This window comes from Dryobates pubescens, chromosome 27 (assembly GCF_014839835.1).
Source record: "Dryobates pubescens isolate bDryPub1 chromosome 27, bDryPub1.pri, whole genome shotgun sequence".
NCBI classification, from domain to species: domain Eukaryota; kingdom Metazoa; phylum Chordata; class Aves; order Piciformes; family Picidae; genus Dryobates; species Dryobates pubescens.
The window spans coordinates 1,146,061-1,166,346 of record NC_071638.1 but is presented as its reverse complement, the minus strand read 5'-3'; the positions used below and the strand labels follow the sequence as shown (position 1 = coordinate 1,166,346).

Genomic DNA, 20,286 nt, shown 5'->3' with positions numbered 1-20,286 from the left:
CTGAATATTGATGGCTTTGGTAACTCTTGTGATGTAAACTGGCATGTAGAACAACTTGTGCTTTGTGCAAGCCAGTGCTGACTGGCACACTATCTGAGCAAGGCAGCCTGTTGGGTTGTGCACTGACCTTGAATTCAAGTGCGGATGACTGTTTTGCTGTACCTCTACTTTTCGCCCCTCTGATGTGGGCTTACAAAGTTTTGTGGATGCTTTATAAAGCACTTCATGGTTTGTGTGCATCAGGAAACTAGTACCTGTGTCACAGTATCACAGTATAACTAAGGTTGGGAGAGACCTCAAAGATCATCGAGTCCAACCTGTCTCCACAGACCTCATGACTAGACCATGGCACCAAGTGCCACGTCCAATCCCCTCTTGAACACCTCCAGGGACGGTGACTCCACCACCTCCCTGGGCAGCTCATCCCAATGATGAATGACTCGCTACACATTGGCCACAGCACACACCTTGAGTCTAAACCTCCCCTGGTGCAGCTTGAGACTATGTCCCCTTATTCTGGTGCTGCTTGCCTGGGAGAAGAGACCAACCCCTTCCTGGCTACAACCACCTTTCAGGTAGTTGTAGAGGGCAATGAGGTCTCCCCTGATCCTTCTCTTCTCCAGGCTAAACAATCCCAGCTCCCTCAGCCTCTCCTCACAGGGCTGTGCTCAAGGCCTCTCCCCAGCCTTGTTCCCTTCTCTGGACACATTCAAGTGTCTCAATGTCCTTGAACTGATGGGCCCAAAACTGGACACAGTACTCAAGGTGTGGCCTAACCAATGCAGAGTCCAGGGGCACAATGACCTCCCTGCTCCTGCTGGCCACACTATTCCTAATACAGGCCAGGATGCCATTGGCCCTCTTGGCCACCTGGGCACACTGCTGGCTCATGTTTAGGCGGCTGTCAATCAGCACCCCCAGGTCCCTCTCTGTTTGGCAGCTCTCAGCCACTCTGACCCCAGTCTGTAGCTCTGCATGGGGTTGTTGTGGCCAAAGTGCAGCACCTGGCACTTGGGCTTGTTAAATGCCATGCCATTGGACTCTGCCCAACAGGGCAATAACAGTTATAAGGTCTAGGGGAAATTGGTGGTTTGTAGGAGCAGAAGAAAAGGGGGGGAAAGCATTGGAAGATTCTGAAATAAGGGAAGAAGTAGTGGACTAGACCACTGTACAGAAAATACATCGACATTGATGTCCACTGTATGCTAATAACAGCAAGCTGAATCATAATATGCTGTCATTCATTCAAACAAGAAGGGTATGAAATTTGTAATTGTTTTAGTTTGATCTAGCAGGATATGATTTTTCTGGAGCTAAGTAGCATTTTAAAATTGCAAAGGATTAAATAGTCACAATCAGCCCAAATATTTATCCAGCCATTGAAATGAGAAGCCTCACTTTCACCTGTGCTGAGGCTTCAGAAATGTCCAGAGCCATCACTGTTCAACAGCAAAGTGAAGATTGCACTTTGATTATCCTTTCAGTTGCCTTTAAGCAGCTTATGGGAAATGTTAAATTCTAAGTTGCCTGAAATTCCTACTTTTAAATTTATTCTCTGATTTGTAGGCAGCAAGGCAAAATGTTTGTGAGTTTATATGCCCACATGAGCACACCCCTCCCCAGGCAGAGCCAGGTCCTTCCAAATATGAATGACACTGAGCAGAGTTTGGAATGGTACAGGTGGAAGAGGAGCAGTCATTCCCATTGATCTTCACACAGACTGGAAAGGCTGCCTGTTCCCTCTAGTCAAACTGTGGCAATGCAAAGAATATGAGTTCCTGTTCCTTTATTTCAAAGCAGAAAAGCTTTCTTTAAAGCTGATTCTATTACCTCCTTCATATTTTGAGCTCCTCAGAAAACTTAGGATAACCACTAATTTCAAAACTATTTTATTTATTCCTCCTTTATTCTTCTAAAATTATTGTCCCTTCCATTATTCTGAAGTTAGCTTTTGAGTGTCCAAAAGAATATCTAGAGTTTTGAAAATAGCTACAAAGAATGAGCATTTTAAAAGAGTTCTTCACTGAGCGAGTCGTTCGTCATTGGAATGTGCTGCCCAGGGAGGTGGTGGAGTCACCGTCCCTGGAGGTGTTCAAGAGGGGATTGGATGTGGCACTTGGTGCCATGGTCTAGTCATGAGGTCTGTGGTGACAGGTTGGACTTGATGATCTTTGAGGTCATTCTGAGGGAGCTTCCAAAAAGCTTGAATGAGGAATACAAACTGTTAACAATAGAATGACATCTTCCGATGAGATGGAAGAGACCCCAAGGATCATTGAGTCCAACCTGTCACCACAGACCTCATGACTAGACCATGGCACCAAGGGCCACATCCAATCTCCTCTTGAACACCTCCAGGGACGGTGACTCCACCACCTCCCTGGGCAGCACATTCCAATGACGAACGACTCGCTCGGTGAAGAACTTTCTCCTCACCTCGAGCCTAAACTACCCCTGGCGCAGCTTGAGACTGTGTCCTCTTGTTCTGGTGCTGCTTGCCTGGGAGAAGAGACCAACCCCTTCCTGGCTACAACCACCTTTCAGGCAGTTGTAGAGAGCAGTAAGGTCTCCCCTGTGCCTCCTCTTCTCCAGGCTAAACAACCCCAGCTCCCTCAGCCTCTCCTCACAGGGCTGTGCTCAAGGCCTCTCCCCAGCCTTGTTGCCCTTCTCTGGACACCTTCAAGTGTCTCGATGTCCTTCTTAAACTGAGGGGCCCAGAACTGGACACAGGACTCAAGGTGCAGCCTAACCAATGCAGAGTCCAGGGGCACAATGACTTCCCTGCTCCTGCTGGCCTCACTATTCCTAATGCAGGCCAGGTGAAATGAATACTTGAGAACTATCCCCAGTAACAGTATGGGAATATGTGGCTAAACAATTTCAAAGGTGGTAGAGATACCATGATGGATTTCCACTGCGTTTTCTTCCCCACACACACACGATCAGCAGTCATTCAGTGAAATTCAGACAGGCATTTGACAAAGCTGGGTACCAGTCAGTTTAAAGACAAATGGGGCCTCACCTTCTTACACAGTAGAATCATTTATTTTCACATGGCTCGTAACACAAATTATTTATAGCTATGGAAAGAAAAATAGCAGAAATATAGACTTGCTGCAGTCTCTGTGAAGCAGTAAGATGTGACACGGTTGGATACTGCTCTCATCCAAGTGAAATGCAGCAATGCATTCTCTCCATAGAGTGAAATAATTTTTACATGCCTTGTCAATCTCACTCTGGTCGTGGAAAGAAATACAGTGGAAGCAGAGACATTGGCACTGTTTGTGTTATTTAGAATGTTTTTGCAGCTAACAGTTTTGACCTCTCCTCTGATTTGATGGTTTGATGCTCACACTTTCAAAAGGCCATGTCATGTTATCCAGATAGAAAAAATGAATAAATGCTTTCTCTTCCTGGGGACTCTCCCAGGTTTTGCCCAGATCCTGGTTCAGAATTATTCCAGGGAATTGCTGATGTAAAACTGATTATGCTTCATCGTCGGTGGAATTACAATGATTAACAGCTTCAAATCTACCCTCTGAGGCCAGCAGAGTTTCATTTTTGTCCCTTACAGTCTTCAGAGACCCTGAAAAGAAAGTTAATGAGGCTGGAATTTGGAATTTAGCACGTGAAATCCAGGGGCTATCGCTTAAAACATCAATCCTTACTTCAGAATGGTGTTTGACAGGCTGCAAGTAATTTCTGCTTCAAGCAGTCTCAGGCAGCAGAGTAGCCCAAAGGTCATGTTGTTCTTATCATGGGTAAAAGTGATCTTCTTCATGATGGATGACTATTCTGTGTGTTTATGATGCATAATATATTAGTAATTTAATTCACAATTCCATTCATCCAACAGTTTTGTCAGGGCAAGCTAAACTCCGGTTTGGTACACTGATGCTGTGCAAAAGGATGGGGCTGTTGTGGTAATCCATCATAAGACTTGCACAGTCCCAGCTGCACATAATTCACAAATGGAAATGCCAGCCTGCAGGAACTGGGCCAAGAAGTCTTGTGTTTCCCTGCAGATCTTGACCTGTGCTGGTGATCACAGCTGAAACCAAATGGGTTGCTACCTCTGTTCTCACGGTGTTATGTAGAGCAATCCTTAGTGTGTTCTTCACCCTGTTGGGAGCCTAAAATTATCTGTCTTTGACTAGCCTAATCACCAGTACTGGAGAGCCACAGGCAACAAATGTGACTCCTGGTTTCAGATCACTTTGAGAACTTTGTTACTCAAGGCACAAAGATTTGAACTGACTTTGTGCAAAGCTCTCAGGGCATAATACCACCACAGCTTCTCTGTACCATTTTACCCTCATGCTCTTAATAGAACTGAATACAAAACCCTCTGCTCTGCAGAAACAGATGCCGAAGTAATAAGCAGCAGTATTAGTTCAGAGGGTCTCAGAGCAAATTTGCTTTCTTTTTACTACAAATGCAACTAATAAGCAAACCTTTATAACAATGTACATTGTTCTTGCTTATTTGAGTAATACATCCTCTTGAGTATATTTCTGTCAATGTCAGTGCAGCAAAGTGACATTTAGAAAAGGTTGAATTTGCCTCTTGGCTGTTGAAATTCCTCGGTTTACATCCTCCCTCCTCTTGCTGCTGTTTATATTTTACGTGCAGAAACATGGTAAGAGCCATACCACTCTCCAATTCAAAAATGAATGAATGACATCCACTGTCAATTCAAATCATTTCAAAATGTGCCTTCATTCAACAGCATCATGCTGTCTTTGGTGAATTTCCATCTTCACACAATAGCTCTTTTGGGCCCCTCTATTTGTATTTTGCAGGGTTTGCTTTTTAAATGGTCAACTGTTCCCTCAAAGTTTCAAAGCTTTTGCAGCAACAGGTTTTTCAATAGGAAACATTTCTCTTCACTTGTCTTTCTGAAAGATCTTGTTTACAGCTTCAGAAATGGGCAGCCAACAATCTGTGTCATGTTACTTCTTCACTCAGTGCATCCTTAAAAAGAGGGTTTTTTGGCCCTGTTAAAAAATATTTTTAAAGTGCATTTGTCTGTTCCAAATAAATGCAGGTCCATGGTTTTGTAACTGAGGGAAAATGGGAAGATGTCCTGCACTTCACATGAGGCTCTGTGACCTGTTGTAAACTTATTGCACAAGCTTTTATGGGTTGGAAAAGGGACTGGTCATTCCAGTTCTTCAGCTCCTTTGGGAGAAGTTATAAGTAGGAGGCATTCGAATCACCAATGTCAAATTCAGAATCAAAGCTTTATCAAGTTTCATCAATTCACTTCACAGGCACTATTTGAAGTAAGAGCCATTGATCCCATCCTTAATACATGTATATGGCTTACAAATATAAGCAATAGGTGCTCTGCCTTCAGAACAACTGAAGAAGCAGCACTTCATATGCACTCACACTTGCTCACTTGCTCTTCCATTACATTAGTGACACTGTCTTCGTCACACACAAACTAGCGTATAATGCTGATTACAAACAAATGTGCTTATGGAAGGGTAATGGAAGTCTTTTCAGAATTGAAGTATCTTTTACTTTGTATTTGTTGTTATTTCCTTTTTTTTCATGTGTTCTAGGGGTTTGATAGTTCCTATGTGAAGTAAGGGATTCATGTCTTACACAGACTGAAGTTTTCTATCAGGCAGACTACTACTTCTATAAAAAGGCTTCTCTGAATGTTCATCAACATCACTGTGCCTCAGCTTGGGTCATGAGGTGATTCCAGTTCTGAGAGAAATACCTCTCTCTCCAGAGCAGCACAGCCCACAGCTGCTCTGTCAGCCTTTTGAGAAAGGTGTGGGAAGGGATACATCTGACCAACCTGGTTCCTAACAGAGACAGTGGCCTTCTTGGGAATCTGAATAAACTCCTACACTCCTGACCTGAACTACTGAATTACTGTTGTGACAAAAAAATTTGTTCATTCATTCTTTGCAGACATTGATGAGTGCTTGGTAAACAATGGTGGTTGTGACCATTTCTGCCGGAACACAGTTGGCAGCTTTGAGTGCAGCTGCCAGAAAGGCTACAAACTGCTCACAGATGAACGGACCTGCCAAGGTAACATTGCATTTATTTTACTGTTTGTATAATAAGGATGTTATTTTCAGGGGGGGGTGTTTGTTTTTTTAATTAGGTTGATTGTTTTACAGGCTTTAATCATCGCTTCATAGGAAATAAAGTTATAAAAGACCTACCAAATTTTCATTCTCTGAGGTGTTGTTGGAAGATCTTGTTTTGTTAATGGTTTTTTTCCCAGTGTTTTCAGTGGTAGAAATGCCAATGTCCTGCCAAAGTGCAAAAATCCGTGTGTATGTAGTGGAATAGCCTCAGGCAGAGCCTTATGTTCAACTCCTCCAGTTTGCTATGATCTTAATGGGACAGAGGCTTATCTTACTTCTACCATAGTTGTTTAGAGTACCTTAGTGGAATGGAGCATTTTCAACTTTTAAACTGAAAAGAAAAGGTCTCATTTGTAAGCTCACCTTTTCCTGATGGAATCTGCCTATGGAGGTGTTTGGGAAGAATTCATACGAAGTGTGTTTTTTTTACTGCTTGCTGTATGTGTCCTGATTTGTCCCGTCTTCTACAGCTAAAAGAGTGCATGCCCGTTTCCAACTTCAGTACTGACCACGTGCCTTTGGAGAATTTACATTTGAAGGATTTGAGTTCTGTAACTTTACTCTTTAAAAGCCTTCTAAAAAAGGCATGAAAGATGAGCATGCATCAGTGGAGAGGGCAGAGGAAGGAGAACATACTTATTTAATTGCAGTTTTGGCAGAAGTTTTTGACGCCAGAGTTGGGAATCAATACGGACGATCAGTATGGTCTAAGTATTGTTCAGTTCAATTAAGGAACCTCTACAGCTTATACAGACACACAGACTGACAGAGCATAGTTGGCATAGCTTCTTTGGTTCCCCACAGTTGTCCACACATCCTACTGTTATACATTATTGGTTAAACTACTAATATCACGCAAAGTTGTTGATCAACATCTGCATCCTGTTATTCCAAGATCATTCTCTGTGTTTACAGCTAGCAGTACTTTGTTTTAGTTACAGGCTGCCAGCACAGCACTGTTTTGCTAAACTGCAAGTTACTTCTACACTTCTGCTAAGCATGGCCTACCACTGTATCAAGCTCTAAGCTTATATTACCAGATTGCTCACACTACTTATTGCTATGATTGCCACAGAAGTTGCCTTCTCATTAATACATATTTATTTGCATGGGTTTTGAACACGTAAGAGTCATGAAGTCTAAACCAGCATTAGTATTTTAGAGCTTCTTCATTCATCAACAAAAGAGAAACCAAGGTCTGAATATGCATATATGTATTTCTTTTAATTTCCATTGCATCTCATTGGTACTTCTGTCAACTGAAAAGCCTGTTCCACCCTGATTGCACTGTCTCCTTTGCCTCTAATCACACAAGTTTGGTAAAAATGGAGGACAGGATGGGAAAATCTGAGAGTGGCATAGTTAGTGCCTCATGACTAGGCAGAAATAACATGGCAGGATAATGTCAGACAAGGGTATGATGTCAGGTTTTGATGTACCTGATAAAAATAGGGACAAAATGTTAAATGTTTTCTTTATGATGTATTTAGAGACAGGTAGGAATTCTTCCTGGTTCATTAATGTCATATGTCATAACACACTCTCACTGTGGTATCAGGTGGAGGTTTTGCCACTGAAATAATTGTAATTACTGAGAAGGGCTATGAGGATGATCAGAGGGCTGGAGCACCTCTGCTTTGGAGACAGACTGAGAGAGTTGGGGCTGTTCAGTCTGGAGAAGAAAAGGCTCTGAGGAGACCTTATTGTGGCCTTCCAGTATCTAAAGGGGGCCTACAAGAAAGCTGGGGAGGGACTTTTTAGGGTGGCAGGTAATTATAGGACTAGGGGGAATGGAGAAATGGGTAGATTCAGATTAGATGTTAGAAAGTTCTTCACCGTGTGGGTGGTGAGACACTGGAACAAGTTGCCCAGGAACGTAGTAGAAGCCCCATACCTGGAGGTTTTTCAGGCCAGGCTGGATGTGACTCTGAGCAACCTGATCTAGTGTGAGGTGTCCCTGCCTATGGCAGCAGGGGTGGAACTAGCTGATCTTTGAGGTCCCTTCCAACCCTGACAATTCTATGATTCTGTGACTGTGAAAAACTCAAGAGAAAAGGGAAGCCCTGCGTTCTTGTTAGGCAAGAGCTGGTTCAAAATGGTTTTGTTGGTTATGCAGAGACTTAGCAATAGGCTGCAAAAGCTACCTGTAAATAATCAGACATCTGTCATGCTAATGGGAAACTAGAAGCAGCTCTGTGAATGTTGTTCAGCTGAGTCTTGTCTCTTCGTGTGCCTGGGTAACTGAATGAACAAATCACATGCAAAATTCATTTGTCTTCAGCAATTCTGAAGCTTGCTGCTTGTTTGGTGCCAGCAGGTAGCCACCCTGCATGTAGAGTGTTTGTGTAAGCAGTCCTCACATTTGTAAAGGGCATCACGATTTTCTTCATTTGCCTGTTTACAGCTATACTATTTTTAGCCCTGGCTGCAAAGAAAACCATTGTCAATCACAGACTATGTCTGCCAGGGAGTGGTTCTCACACTGTGGCTTCTTGTTAGACAAGGAGAATGTAGGGGTTTCCTTTCCCCTCCCTTGCATTCCAGCAATTTTAAAGACAACTTATTTGTAATGCAGACTGTAAAGAAACATTGGTGCCCTGCCTGGGATACTGTGGAGATTCATACTGTTGCCCCAGCATCTCTCTTTTCTCTCAAGCTTAAAAATAGGGTTGTTTTTTTTCTCCTTTGATGGTGAGATCACTATATTACAAAACCAAACATATCTATTGTGTTTTATTTTAACAGAAACCTTAAGTCTTAGGTATTGCAAATCCTTTCATAGAGGAAGAAATGGTTGGATCTGTTTGCATAAAGCTAGCAGAAGTGTTCTACATCTCCTTTGAGCGTGTGATACAAATAAGATAGCTGTATCTATGGGAAGGAGTGCTTGTGTTTGTAACCTTTGTGGCAGTTAAAAGCAGGACACCGAGGCAAGATTATTTTTAGAGCTACATCAGCAGCAAAGCAGCAAGCAGGACTGTTTAAAGCAGCAATTAATGTGTGTAAGCACAGACATAATTACCTTAATCCTCAGCCAATGTGGGTTTTAAAATCAGTTAACTTAATTGCTTATTATGTTTCCTCTTGTTGTGCAGTCATCTTGAAAAAAAAAATCAGTAATAACAGTGTCTCTGCTCTACTCAAGCTTCATCAAGCACTCAGAATAATGTGTGAAATTCTATGATAAGTCATTTTCTCTTCCTGCTGTAGGGATTGCCTTTTGGAAAGCGAGACAAGGAGACACAGTACATACATTGGTCATTACTCTCTCCATGCACTGGTAGAGTTGGAAAGATTGGTGGGGGCGAAGTGGGGTTTAGTGGAAACATCCAGTGATCAGCATGTAATACTTTGACTTGCCAAATCCACACTCCCACCCTTTGCCTTTCTGCACCTCTGTCCAAAACAGAGCCAAATCCTCTTTCAGTGAGGAATTTAAACTTTTGCAGCGGGTAGTTCAAGGCATTACAACCTTCTGGTCCACTTACAGCCTCCAAAGCAGACTTAAGCAGGGGTCAGTGATTACTAGATCTCACAGACATGATGTTTAGTCAGAATTCAGTCTGCCCAAGTAGCTGTTTCACCAACCATTTGAATTGATCCAGCTGCTGCCAAAAGAGATGATTGTCCACCAGGCAAAAGTATCTCTGGGGCATGTAAAATACCTGCACATGAGCCATCTGGAATTTTCAGGACTTTCTAAGGCCGTGTGTTCACATACAGTAGGTGACAGAATTTTTTATTTGCTTTGATGCATTGCCTGTTTGGCTGTTGGCTATTTTCCAACTGCCTTCCTACCAGATTTGAGATTAATGTGAGTGATTGACTCTTCTGTAACTAGGCACTGGAACGCAGGGCCTCATTGTCTAAGAGGGAACAGCCTCAAGCTACAACAGGGTAGGTTTAGACTGGCCTTTAGGAAAACTTTTATTCCCAGCAAGAGTGGTCAGGCACTGGAATGTGCTGCCCAGGGAGGTGGCTGAGTCGCCAAACCTGGATGTGTTTAAAGGTTGTTCAGATGTGGTGCTTGGGGATATGGTTTAGGGGTGAACTTTGTAAAGTAGGGTTATTGGTTGGACGTGCTGATCCTGAGGGCCTTTTCCAACCTGCATGTTTCTGTGATTCTGTGCAATGTTGGTAGTGCTGGTGTCAGTGATGCAAGTTTGTGCAACAGAAAACCCCAAAAGAGAATTTACCCCTCTGGGTCAACAAAGTATTGAATTTTCCCTGTAGGGATTTTTTGTGCATACATTTTTAATGCTAGAGAGCTGCCCAGCAGAAATCCAAGTACAGCTGATTTGAGGGAGCTTTCCCTCTTATTACAAGAGAAAGACATAACCACTATTTTGTGTGTTTCATATTCATGGAGTGGACCAACTGGAAGGAGTGGCTAGAGCCAAGGATAATGTGAGCAGATATTGACACAGTTTTCTTAGAATCATACAATGAGTTGGAAAGGACCTCCAAAAGTCACCTAGCCTAGCCTCCCTTCAGTGAGCAGGGATACATCAGGTTGCTCAGAGCCTTTTCAAGTCTGACCTTGAATATCTCCAGGAATGAGGCCCCAACTATCTCCCTGGGTAACCTGCTCCAGTGTTCCACAACCTCCATGGTAAAGAACTTGTTCCTGACATCCAATCCAAATCTACTCTAATTTAAATACATCGCTCCTCTTCCTATCAGTACAGGTCTGTGTAAACAGTCCTTCTCCAGCCTTCTTGTAGGCTCCCTTCAGGTACTGGAAGGCCACTCTTACTTCTTCCTGGAGCCTTCTCTTCTCAAGGCTTAACAACCCCAGCTCCTTCAGCCTGTCCTCATAGGAGAGTTGTTCCAGCCCCCAACCATTTTTGTTGCCCTTCTTCAGACCTATTTCATCAGGTCCATGTCCCTCCTGTGTTGGGGGCCCCATAGCCAGACACAATACTCCAGGTGAGGTCTCACCAGAGCAGAATAAAGTGGCAGAATCACCTCTCTTGGTCTGGTGGCCACACTGCTTTTGATGCAGCCTAGAATGCAATTGGTCTTCTGGGTTGCAAGTGCACACTGTTGGCTCATGTCCAGCTTCTCATCCACCAGCACCCCCAAGTCCCTTTCTGCAGGGCTGTTCTCAATTGTATTGATACATAGGATTGCCCTGATGTAAGTGCAGGACTTTACACTTTGCCTTACTGAACCTCATTAGATGCTCCTCAGCCAACCTCTCCATTCTGTCCATGTCCCTCTGGACAGCAGACTCATCAACCACACCACTCAGCTTGGTATCATCTGCAAACTTGCTGAGGGTGCAGTCAATCTTGTTGTCAATATCATTGATGAAGATAGTGAACAGCACCAGTCCCAATACAGACCCTTGAGGGACACTACTTGTCGCCTGTCTCCATCTGGACATTGAGTCATTCACCACTACCCTTTGGATGTGATCATCCAATCAATTTTGCATATTGCAGTGTTGATCTGCAAGCCACCTAAAACCTTGTCCAGCTCCAGTGTTTTGTTTCTCAAGGTGTCTCTGAGCAGACTTGCTAAGTGTAGCTTTCTGATATGATACAGGGATATACCTCCCAACTCCTGCCATCCAAAACTGATTTTTGCTTATGATCTGAAATAAGATTTGAGTCCAGGCTCAGGCCTCCTGTATTAACTCACTGCACCACAGAACCATAGTCCATGAAATCCTAAAATAATACAGTTAAATGAGAGACTGAGCTTTCTTTACTGCCATGTTGGTCTTCATTCCAGAGAATTTGATGTGATTAAGGCCTAGCTGACCCTATGACCAATCTGTTTATAGAAGGATGCTTTGTATATAATTGTCAGGGGAAGCTTGCTTGCTTTCCAGAATGAGAAAGAGAAAAATAGCACCTTGAAAAATACAGTAACCATCTATGATCTAAAGAGCCTACAACCCTGGTCTTGAAACACTGCCATAATTAACTGTATAATCCCCTCTCATAACATCCAGCTTTTCACATAATAATAGGCAATACATAGCAGTAGGCTTCCAAAGGCAAAACCTGAATCTCCCAGCATGGTATCTTCATTTTGAAAATGGGTATGAGTGAAGGATGAATCATACAGGAAAGCACAGATCCAGTGTGTTCGTGGGAATTATTTTTGGCCTAAAGAAACCCACGAAGATTAGCTGCAAAGATCTCACTGTGCTTTTCTGTATGGAACCACTGATGATAAATATGGCTGCACAGGACCAGTCTAATCCCAAATAAATCAGTGCATCCACACTGCCAGCACTGGATCACCAGGGACCAAACTGAAACAGGCCAAAGAGGTTTGCAGCCCTGAGTTACACGGCAGTGATCCACCATGCAACCAAGCATCCTGTCAAGCCTCGCCCTGAACACCCCAAGCGACAGCGACCCCACCACCTCCTCAGGCAGCCCATTCCAATGGGCAATCACTCCCTCTGTGTAAAACTTCCTCCTAACCTCCAGCCTAAACCACCACCACCCACATTTGATCCTCTAATGCAGTAAAGCAACTGGCCTTGTCCCAGTGATATAACCTCATGAAGGTAGATAGCTGAATCCATGTTTAAAGGTCAGCCCTAGAGTATCTGTTCCTCTCTCTTCTTGCATCATGAAAGCAGAAGACCAGGAGAATCCCATGTCACAGAATCACAGAATCACCAAGGTCGGAAGATGTCATTCTATTGTTAACAGTTTGTATTCCTCATTCAAGCTTTATGGAAGCTCCCTCAGAATGACCTCAAAGATCATCGAGTCCAACCTGTCACCACAGACCTCATGACTAGACCATGGCACCAAGTGCCACATCCAATCCCCTCTTGAACACCTCCAGGGACGGTGACTCCACCACCTCCCTGGGCAGCACATTCCAATGGCGAACGACTCGCTCGGTGAAGAACTTTCTCCTCACCTCCAGCCTAAACTTCCCCTGGCACAGCTTGAGACTGTGTCCTCCTGTTCTGGTGCTGGTTGCCTGGGAGAAGAGACCAACCCCTTCCTGGCTACAACCACCTTTCAGGTAGTTGTAGAGAGCAATGAGGTCTCCCCTGATCCTTCTCTACTCCAGGCTGAACAATCCCAGGTCCCTCAGCCTCTCCTCACAGGGCTGTGCTCAAGGCCTCTCCCCAGCCTTGTTGCCCTTCTCTGGACACATTCAAGTGTCTCAATGTCCTTCTTAAACTGAGGGGCCCAGAACTGGACACAGGACTCAAGGTGTGGCCTAACCAATGCAGAGTCCAGGGGCACAATGACCTCCCTGCTCCTGCTGGCCACACTATTCCTAATACAGGCCAGGATGCCACTGGCCTTCTTGGCCACCTTGGCACACTGCTGGCTCATGTTTAGGCGGCTGTCAATCAGCACCCCCAGGTCCCTTTCTGTTTAGCTGCTCTCCAGCCACTCTGACCCCAGCCTGTAGCTCTGCATGGGGTTTTTGTGGCCAAAGTGCATCAAGGAGAGTGATTTTAGTCTCAGTGCACTCATCCACATCAGACAGATGTGCTGTAAGATGCCAATAATAGAATCGTAGAATTGTTCCAGAGAAGACCTTCAAGGTCATCAAGTCCAACCACTCTGTTACTCTACCGAATCTCTTGCTAAACCATGTTCCTCAACATGATATCTCTGCCTCTTTTAAATGCTTCCAGGGTTTGTGATTCAACCTCCTCCCTGGGGAGCCTCTTCTAGTGTTTGAGAACCCTTTCAGTCAAGAATTTTCTTCTAATATCAAATCTAAACCTCCCATGATACAACCTGAGGCTGTTTTCTCTCCTATAATCTATGATTGTTGAGAAGAGACTGACCCCCATCTTGCTCCAACCTCTTGTCACGGAGTTGTAGAGAGCAAGTTTTCCTCTCAGTCTCCTTTTCTGCAGACTAAGCAATCCCAGTCCCTTCAGCCACTCCTCATCAGACCTGTTCTCCAGACCCTTCTGCAGCTTCATTGTCCTTCTCTGGACTGACTGCAGAACATGAATGCCTTTCCTGCAGTGTGGGCCCCAAACCAAGCACAGTACTTGATACAGGCTGATTTTCAGTCAGCCCAGCAGAGTCTGGCCCAGTATGTTTGTGTGCCGCTTGCTATATAAGCAGTGCTAGGTCAGTTGCCAGCTTAGCTCAAGGATCAGTGGTAGTCGGTGGTACGCTGGAGGAGATATTGGGAGCTGCTTGTGGAAATCAGACTAGCTCACAGAAAGAGAACTCAAAATGATTTCCCTGTCACTGTTGATGTTCATTCCCTATGCAGATTTTCTCTGAGGCGTTCTGTGTCACTGAGCCTTACAAAAATATTGTGTTTATGACAAGTACCATATTGCCTCTAGCACCAGGTTTAAAATATACTCCACAGGGAAGCCATGTTACATTGTCAATAAAAAGGATACTTATGAAATCCTTTCTCCTACATATGATGCTTAACTCTTGATGTCAGTGAGATTATGAATAGTGGTACAGTCTGCCTCTGTGAGAAACAAAGTGTTGCAAGATCACACCCAGAAACAATAAATGCCCCAGGCATGAAGCAAAACCAGCTCTAGCCAGTAGAAGTTTGATTGCCAAGTGATAGTATCTCCCATGTTGGTTGTAGCAATTAAGTCTGCTGAAACATGAAAACAAATACATCCTCCCCACCTCCCTCCAATTCTTCTCTCTGCAGCACATTGTTATCATAAGTTAAAGGTGAATTTTCTTTGGTTGCTGCTCCTTGCAAGGAATATTAAACCTCACAATCTAGGCTTTAAATCACTTTCTAATGGGATGAGACCTGATGTGGGGAGGGCAGATGGAACAGATTATTTATTCCACCTCTGTTTTCCCATGCAGCTTCTGACACAGGCTACTGTTGGAAGCAAAATACTAGATTAGTTTGACCTCGGGTCTTATTCAGAGTGGTAGCTCTTCCTTTGTTGAACTCTATAAAGTATACTGCTATCAAATTGCTTTTTACAGCTTGCTCTGGCTCCCACCCCTTGATGATGTGTGTGGGAAGCCAAGCAAAACGTTCCATTAGTGTTTAGAAAGAGAATTTGAGATGTATTTTTCGGTTGATGCTGTCAGATTTATTATGTGTATCATGTAGCAATTATTTCACTGGCCTCGAATCATGTTATGTATTAATGAATTTCCAGGATGTGAGTCAGGCGTGGAATAGTCTGAGCAGGAAGGTAGCATTCTTTCAAACAATAATCTGTTGATAAATAGTGCTGAAAGCTGTAATTCAATGGGAATTGTTTTTAAAAAGAACCAGAGGAAGACTATATGTATAGATATTCTCCACTGCTGCAGTGGTGCACATTGAAATAATGCCATCCTGCTGCACTCAATCACAGTCTCAAGCTGCGCCAGGGGAGGTTTAGGTTGGATGTTAAGAAGTTCTCCACAGAGAGAGTGATTGCCCATTGGAATGGGCTGCCTGGGGAGGTGGTGGAGTCACCATCACTGGAGGTGTTCAGGAGGAGACTTGATGGGGTGCTTGGTGCCATGGGTTAGTTGTTTAGGTGGTGTTGGATTGGTTGATGGGTTGGACGCGATGATCTTGAAGGTCTCTTCCAATCTGGTTTATTCTATTCTATTCTATGTATTTCATAAGACTAATTAAGGTTAGATACCCTTTACACTAAGTGTTCTGCACAGCTGCAATAAGCTGACAACTCTCTCCCAAATGTTCAGAAGAGTTTCATTGTCTCATGCTTGCATCTACCCTTCTGGGCTTGAAAAAAGTGCCCTGTTTTGTTTATGTGTTTCTGATTAAACCAAAGCCTAAGCTATTGAAGCAAAGGGGTGATACCTTTTTTTCCAGTAGCCATGTTAGAAATTGCTGCTACCTGTTTTGATAACTTAGAGATCAAACCTTAGTTAGGACAGGTGAGATGAAAACAAACCTCTGAGCTGAAATATTAAAAGGCAGTGGAATGAAGGAGTATCTTCTGGGGGGTTACTGGATGGAGGGGGTTTTATGCATACCTGTAAAACATTTCTGTCCATGTTTTTGGATGAATACTTGCTGTTTCTCAGCTCCATGGAGGCTAGCCTTTCTGGGCAGTTTTGAAGCAAGCCTTTGATGGAGAGCCAGAGAACATCAATGCTTGTGTATATCCAGTGGCCACTGACTTCAGCAACAGCTTGATGTAATCTGGGAATGCACAGTCAGGTCCACGGGAGGTGAAGTGCTGCATTTTGCTTTTCAGTTGAAAACTGAAACTGTGTTGTTGAACTTGTTCTTTCAGCACCATTAAATAATACTAGGCACATATTCACCCAAACTAGTCCCTTGTTCCTTCAAGAGGTCTCACTAGCAGCTCCTAGTAAAGGGTGATTGAGACAAACATCTTAGCACCAGAACAGTTTCCTCTCTTCAGAAATACATCTAACAATCAAATTTATTTCAGGCTTGAGGGAATATTCCTTGCTTAATCCTGTCACAGCAGGCTGTTAAGCTGCTCTTACAGAGTCGCTGTGTAAATAATGGCTTGAGCAGAATGCAGACTACTAAACATGTTTATGTTTCTCAGGAAAAAAATAAACTTGCCTGAGGTTTCTTTTAATGTACTTTTACTCTTGATATATGCTTCTCCTACCCCAAGCGCTTGAAGGAGCAGCACAGTTTATTGCCATAATAGCATTAGAGAAGTCAGCTTGCCTTTGCTGTGGGAAGTGATTGATTTTGGAAAAGGATGCATGCTTGCTTGGAAAGTCTTGGCAGTGTTTTGGTGAAAGTACTTAGTTTTCTTTAAAAATCTTGAGAAAGTAGTGACTTTAATTGCACTTTTAAATTGTCCTAGCAGAACAATGGTAAGAGGATAAATGCAGTAGGAACCAATGCTAATTGCCTCCTACTTGGTTCCTGTGATTAACAGAGGAACCTGGGAACAACAAAGCCCTTATGTAGTGGGGAAGGGTGGGATGGATGGAAAGGATGTAGGACAGGTAAGGATGGACCCAAGAACAAGAGTAATGTTGGAGAGCTCTACAGACAATGACACAATTTCAATCTCTGACTTCTTTATCACACAAATTAGTATTTTGCTGTTCTTGGTTTTATCTCTTTGACTTTGCATCACAGCAGATTCAGCTCTCAAAGCCTGAGGGACCCTTGTGTTTCTGCTAAGTGATTGTGTCCAGTTGTCACATAGAAATAGCCATGCAAGCAAGTTGGGTTAAGAGACTCTTTTAGTACCATAATTAAGTTTGTTTCAAATCCTTGTGTCCAAGACAGCCTGTATATAATGTGGGGAGGCTACGAAGCATCGTGAATGTCAGCAATCCTTTGGGGATGCCGGTCTGCCAAAGTGCTCACAGAGGACACTGAGAAGAGCTGTCAGCCAAGAATGACTCATCCTCAGTGCTACAGTTTTGTTGGTGCTAACATACATAACAGATGTGAGTTATGATAAATGCCATCTACTGTAGCTGCACTTTCATTCTCCAGCACTTGGCGGTGTAGTTTTCAGTCAGGCAAATTTATCACAGCTATGCTGGGCTTTACATAGAATACATAGAATACACCAGGTTGGAAGAGACAGTGTCACAGTAACTAACTAAGGTTGGAAGAGACCCCAAGGATCATCAAGTCCAACCTGTTCCAATAGACCTCACAACTAGACCATGGCACCAAGTGCCACGTCCAATCTCCCCTTGAACACCTCCAGGGACGGTGACTCCACCACCTCCCTGGGCAGCACATTCCAGTGATGAACGACTCGCTCAGTGAAGAACTTTCTCCTCACCTCGAGTCTAAACCTCCCCTGGCGCAGCTTGAGACTGTGTCCCCTTGTTCTGGTGCTGCTTGCCTGGGAGAAGAGACCAACCCCTTCCTGGCCACAACCACCTTTCAGGTAGTTGTAGAGGGCAATGAGGTCACCTCTGATCCTTCTCTTCTCCAGGCTAAACAACCCCAGCTCCCTCAGCCTCTCCTCACAGGGCTGTGCTCAAGGCCTCTCCCCAGCCTTGTTGCCCTTCTCTGGACACCTTCAAGTGTCTTGATGTCCTTCCTAAACTGAGGGGCCCAGAACTGGACACAGGACTCAAGGTGTGGCCTAACCAATGCAGAGTCCAGGGGCACAATGACCTCCCTGCTCCTGCTGGCCACACTATTCCTAATACAGGCCAGGATGCCATTGGCCCTCTTGGCCACCTGGGCACACTGCTGGCTCATGTTTAGGTGGCTGTCAATCATCACCCTCAGGTCCCTCTCTGTTTGGCAGCTCTCAGCCACTCTGACCCCAGTCTGTAGCTCTGCATGGGGTTGCTGTGGCCAAAGTGCAGCACCTGGCACTTGGACTTATTAAATGCCATCCCATTGGACTCTGCCCATCTGTCCAGTCGGTCAAGGTCCCTCTGCATAGCCTTTCCACCCTCTAACTGACTAACATCTGTTCCCAACTTGGTGTCATCTGCAAACTTGCTGATGACTGACTCAACCCCCTCATCCATATCATCAATGAAGATGTTAAAGAGGATGGGGCCCAGCACTGATCCCTGGGGGACGCCACTGGTGCCTGGCTGCCAGCTGGCTGTGGCACCATTCACCACCACTCTCTGGGCTCAGCCTCCAGCAAGTTCCTAACCCAGCTCAGAGTGCTGCTGTCCAAGCCATGAGCTGACAGCTTAGCCAGCAGTTTGCTGTGGGGGACGGTGTCAAAGGCCTTGCTGAAGTCCAGATAGACTACATCCACAGCCTGCCCCACATCCACCAGACAGGTCACCTGATCATAGAAGGAGATCAGGTTGGAGAGGCAGGAGCTGCCCTTCGTAAATCCATGTTGGCTGACCTTCAAGATCATCGTGTCCAACCCATCAACCAATCCAACACCACCTAAACAACTAACCCAAGGCACCAAGCACCCCATCAAGTCTCCTCCTGAACACCTCCAATGACGGCGACTCCACCACCTCGCCCAGCAGCCCATTTCTCTTATTTGCTCTCAGTGAAAGGTTGCAAATGTACTTAGACTTTCTTTGGCACATGCCCTTTCACCAAGCAGTGGACAGCAGTGAAGGGGAAAGGGACCTGGGGGTCCTAGTGGGTGGAAGGATGACCATGAACCAGCAATGTGTTCTTGTGGCCAAGAGGCCCAGTGCCATTCTGGGGTGTATTATTAGGGGTGTGGTCAGTAGGTCAAGAGAGATTCTCCTCCCCCTCTAATCTGCCCTGGTGAGGCCTCATCTGGAATATTGTGTCCAATTCTGGGCCCCTCAGATCGAGAAGGACCTCAGGGAACTGCTTGAAAGAGTCCAGCACAGAGCCACAAAAGTCATTAAGGAGTGGAACATCTTTCTTACAAGGAGAGGCTGAGGTTGCTGGGGCTCTTCATCTTAGAGAAGAGGAGGCTAAGGGGTGACCTCATTAATGTAATTGTGTAATGTAATTGTGTAAAGAGTGAGTGCCAAGAGAATGCAGCCAGGCTCTTCTTGGTGATGCCTAGTGACAGGGCAAGGAGCAGTAGGTGGAAGTTGAGGCATAGGAGGTTCCATGGAAACATGAGGAAAAATGTTTTCCCTGTGAAGGTGACAGAACACTGGAACAAGCTGCCCAGGGGGGTTGTGAGTCTCCTTGTCTGGAGATACTAAAAACTCACTCTAGGTGATGCTGCTGTGGCAGGGGGTTGGACTAGATGATCTTTCGAGGTGCCTTCTGACCCCTAACATTCTGTGAAGCAGTTCCAAGCCTTCCAAGAGTGGGTAGATTTTGTAGCTCTTAAGAAAAAGCTGTGATCTGACAAAATGCATAGGTCAACACACTGCCTATTGATTTTAAAAGTACTAGATTCTAAAAATGAACAATACTATTAAACAGCAATTTTGTTATACTATTAGCTTTGGTTGTATGTGGAGAACAGTAGTGCTTTACTCAGGTTCAGCTCCCCATAGTGCATTTTTACATCTTTTTTAAATCCTTTAGAAATCCTTTTTTAAAGTGTTATTCACAAGGATAACATCAAGGAGATAAAGTAAGATGAGAGAAACTGCCATGAGCTTACATGCTCAACAGAGAAAACCAGTAATGATTGGGGATCTTCCTTTCCAGAGGCCTTTATAGAGCATCTCCCTTGGCTCCATTTGTGTCCATCAGACCTTGGTCAGACTAACTAATTTTATGCCACAGTGCACAGTTATTAGAGGGCTTTTTCATGTTCCATAAGAGACCTAGCTAACTTTCTTACCTTCATGCCTTTCTTGGTTCTTTTTTA

The 20,286-nt window shown here is 44.4% G+C and overlaps 1 protein-coding gene across 1 annotated transcript in view; it reads left to right on the top strand.

Moving 5' to 3' along the window:
• The window catches only part of SCUBE1 (signal peptide, CUB domain and EGF like domain containing 1), a 255,138-nt gene that overhangs the window by 183,472 nt on the left and 51,380 nt on the right, over positions 1-20,286 (top strand). The window contains exon 9 of the mRNA XM_054173884.1: positions 5,932-6,054. Within this exon, the coding sequence (XP_054029859.1) occupies positions 5,932-6,054 (123 nt within the window). The remainder of the gene's footprint in view (positions 1-5,931; positions 6,055-20,286) is intronic.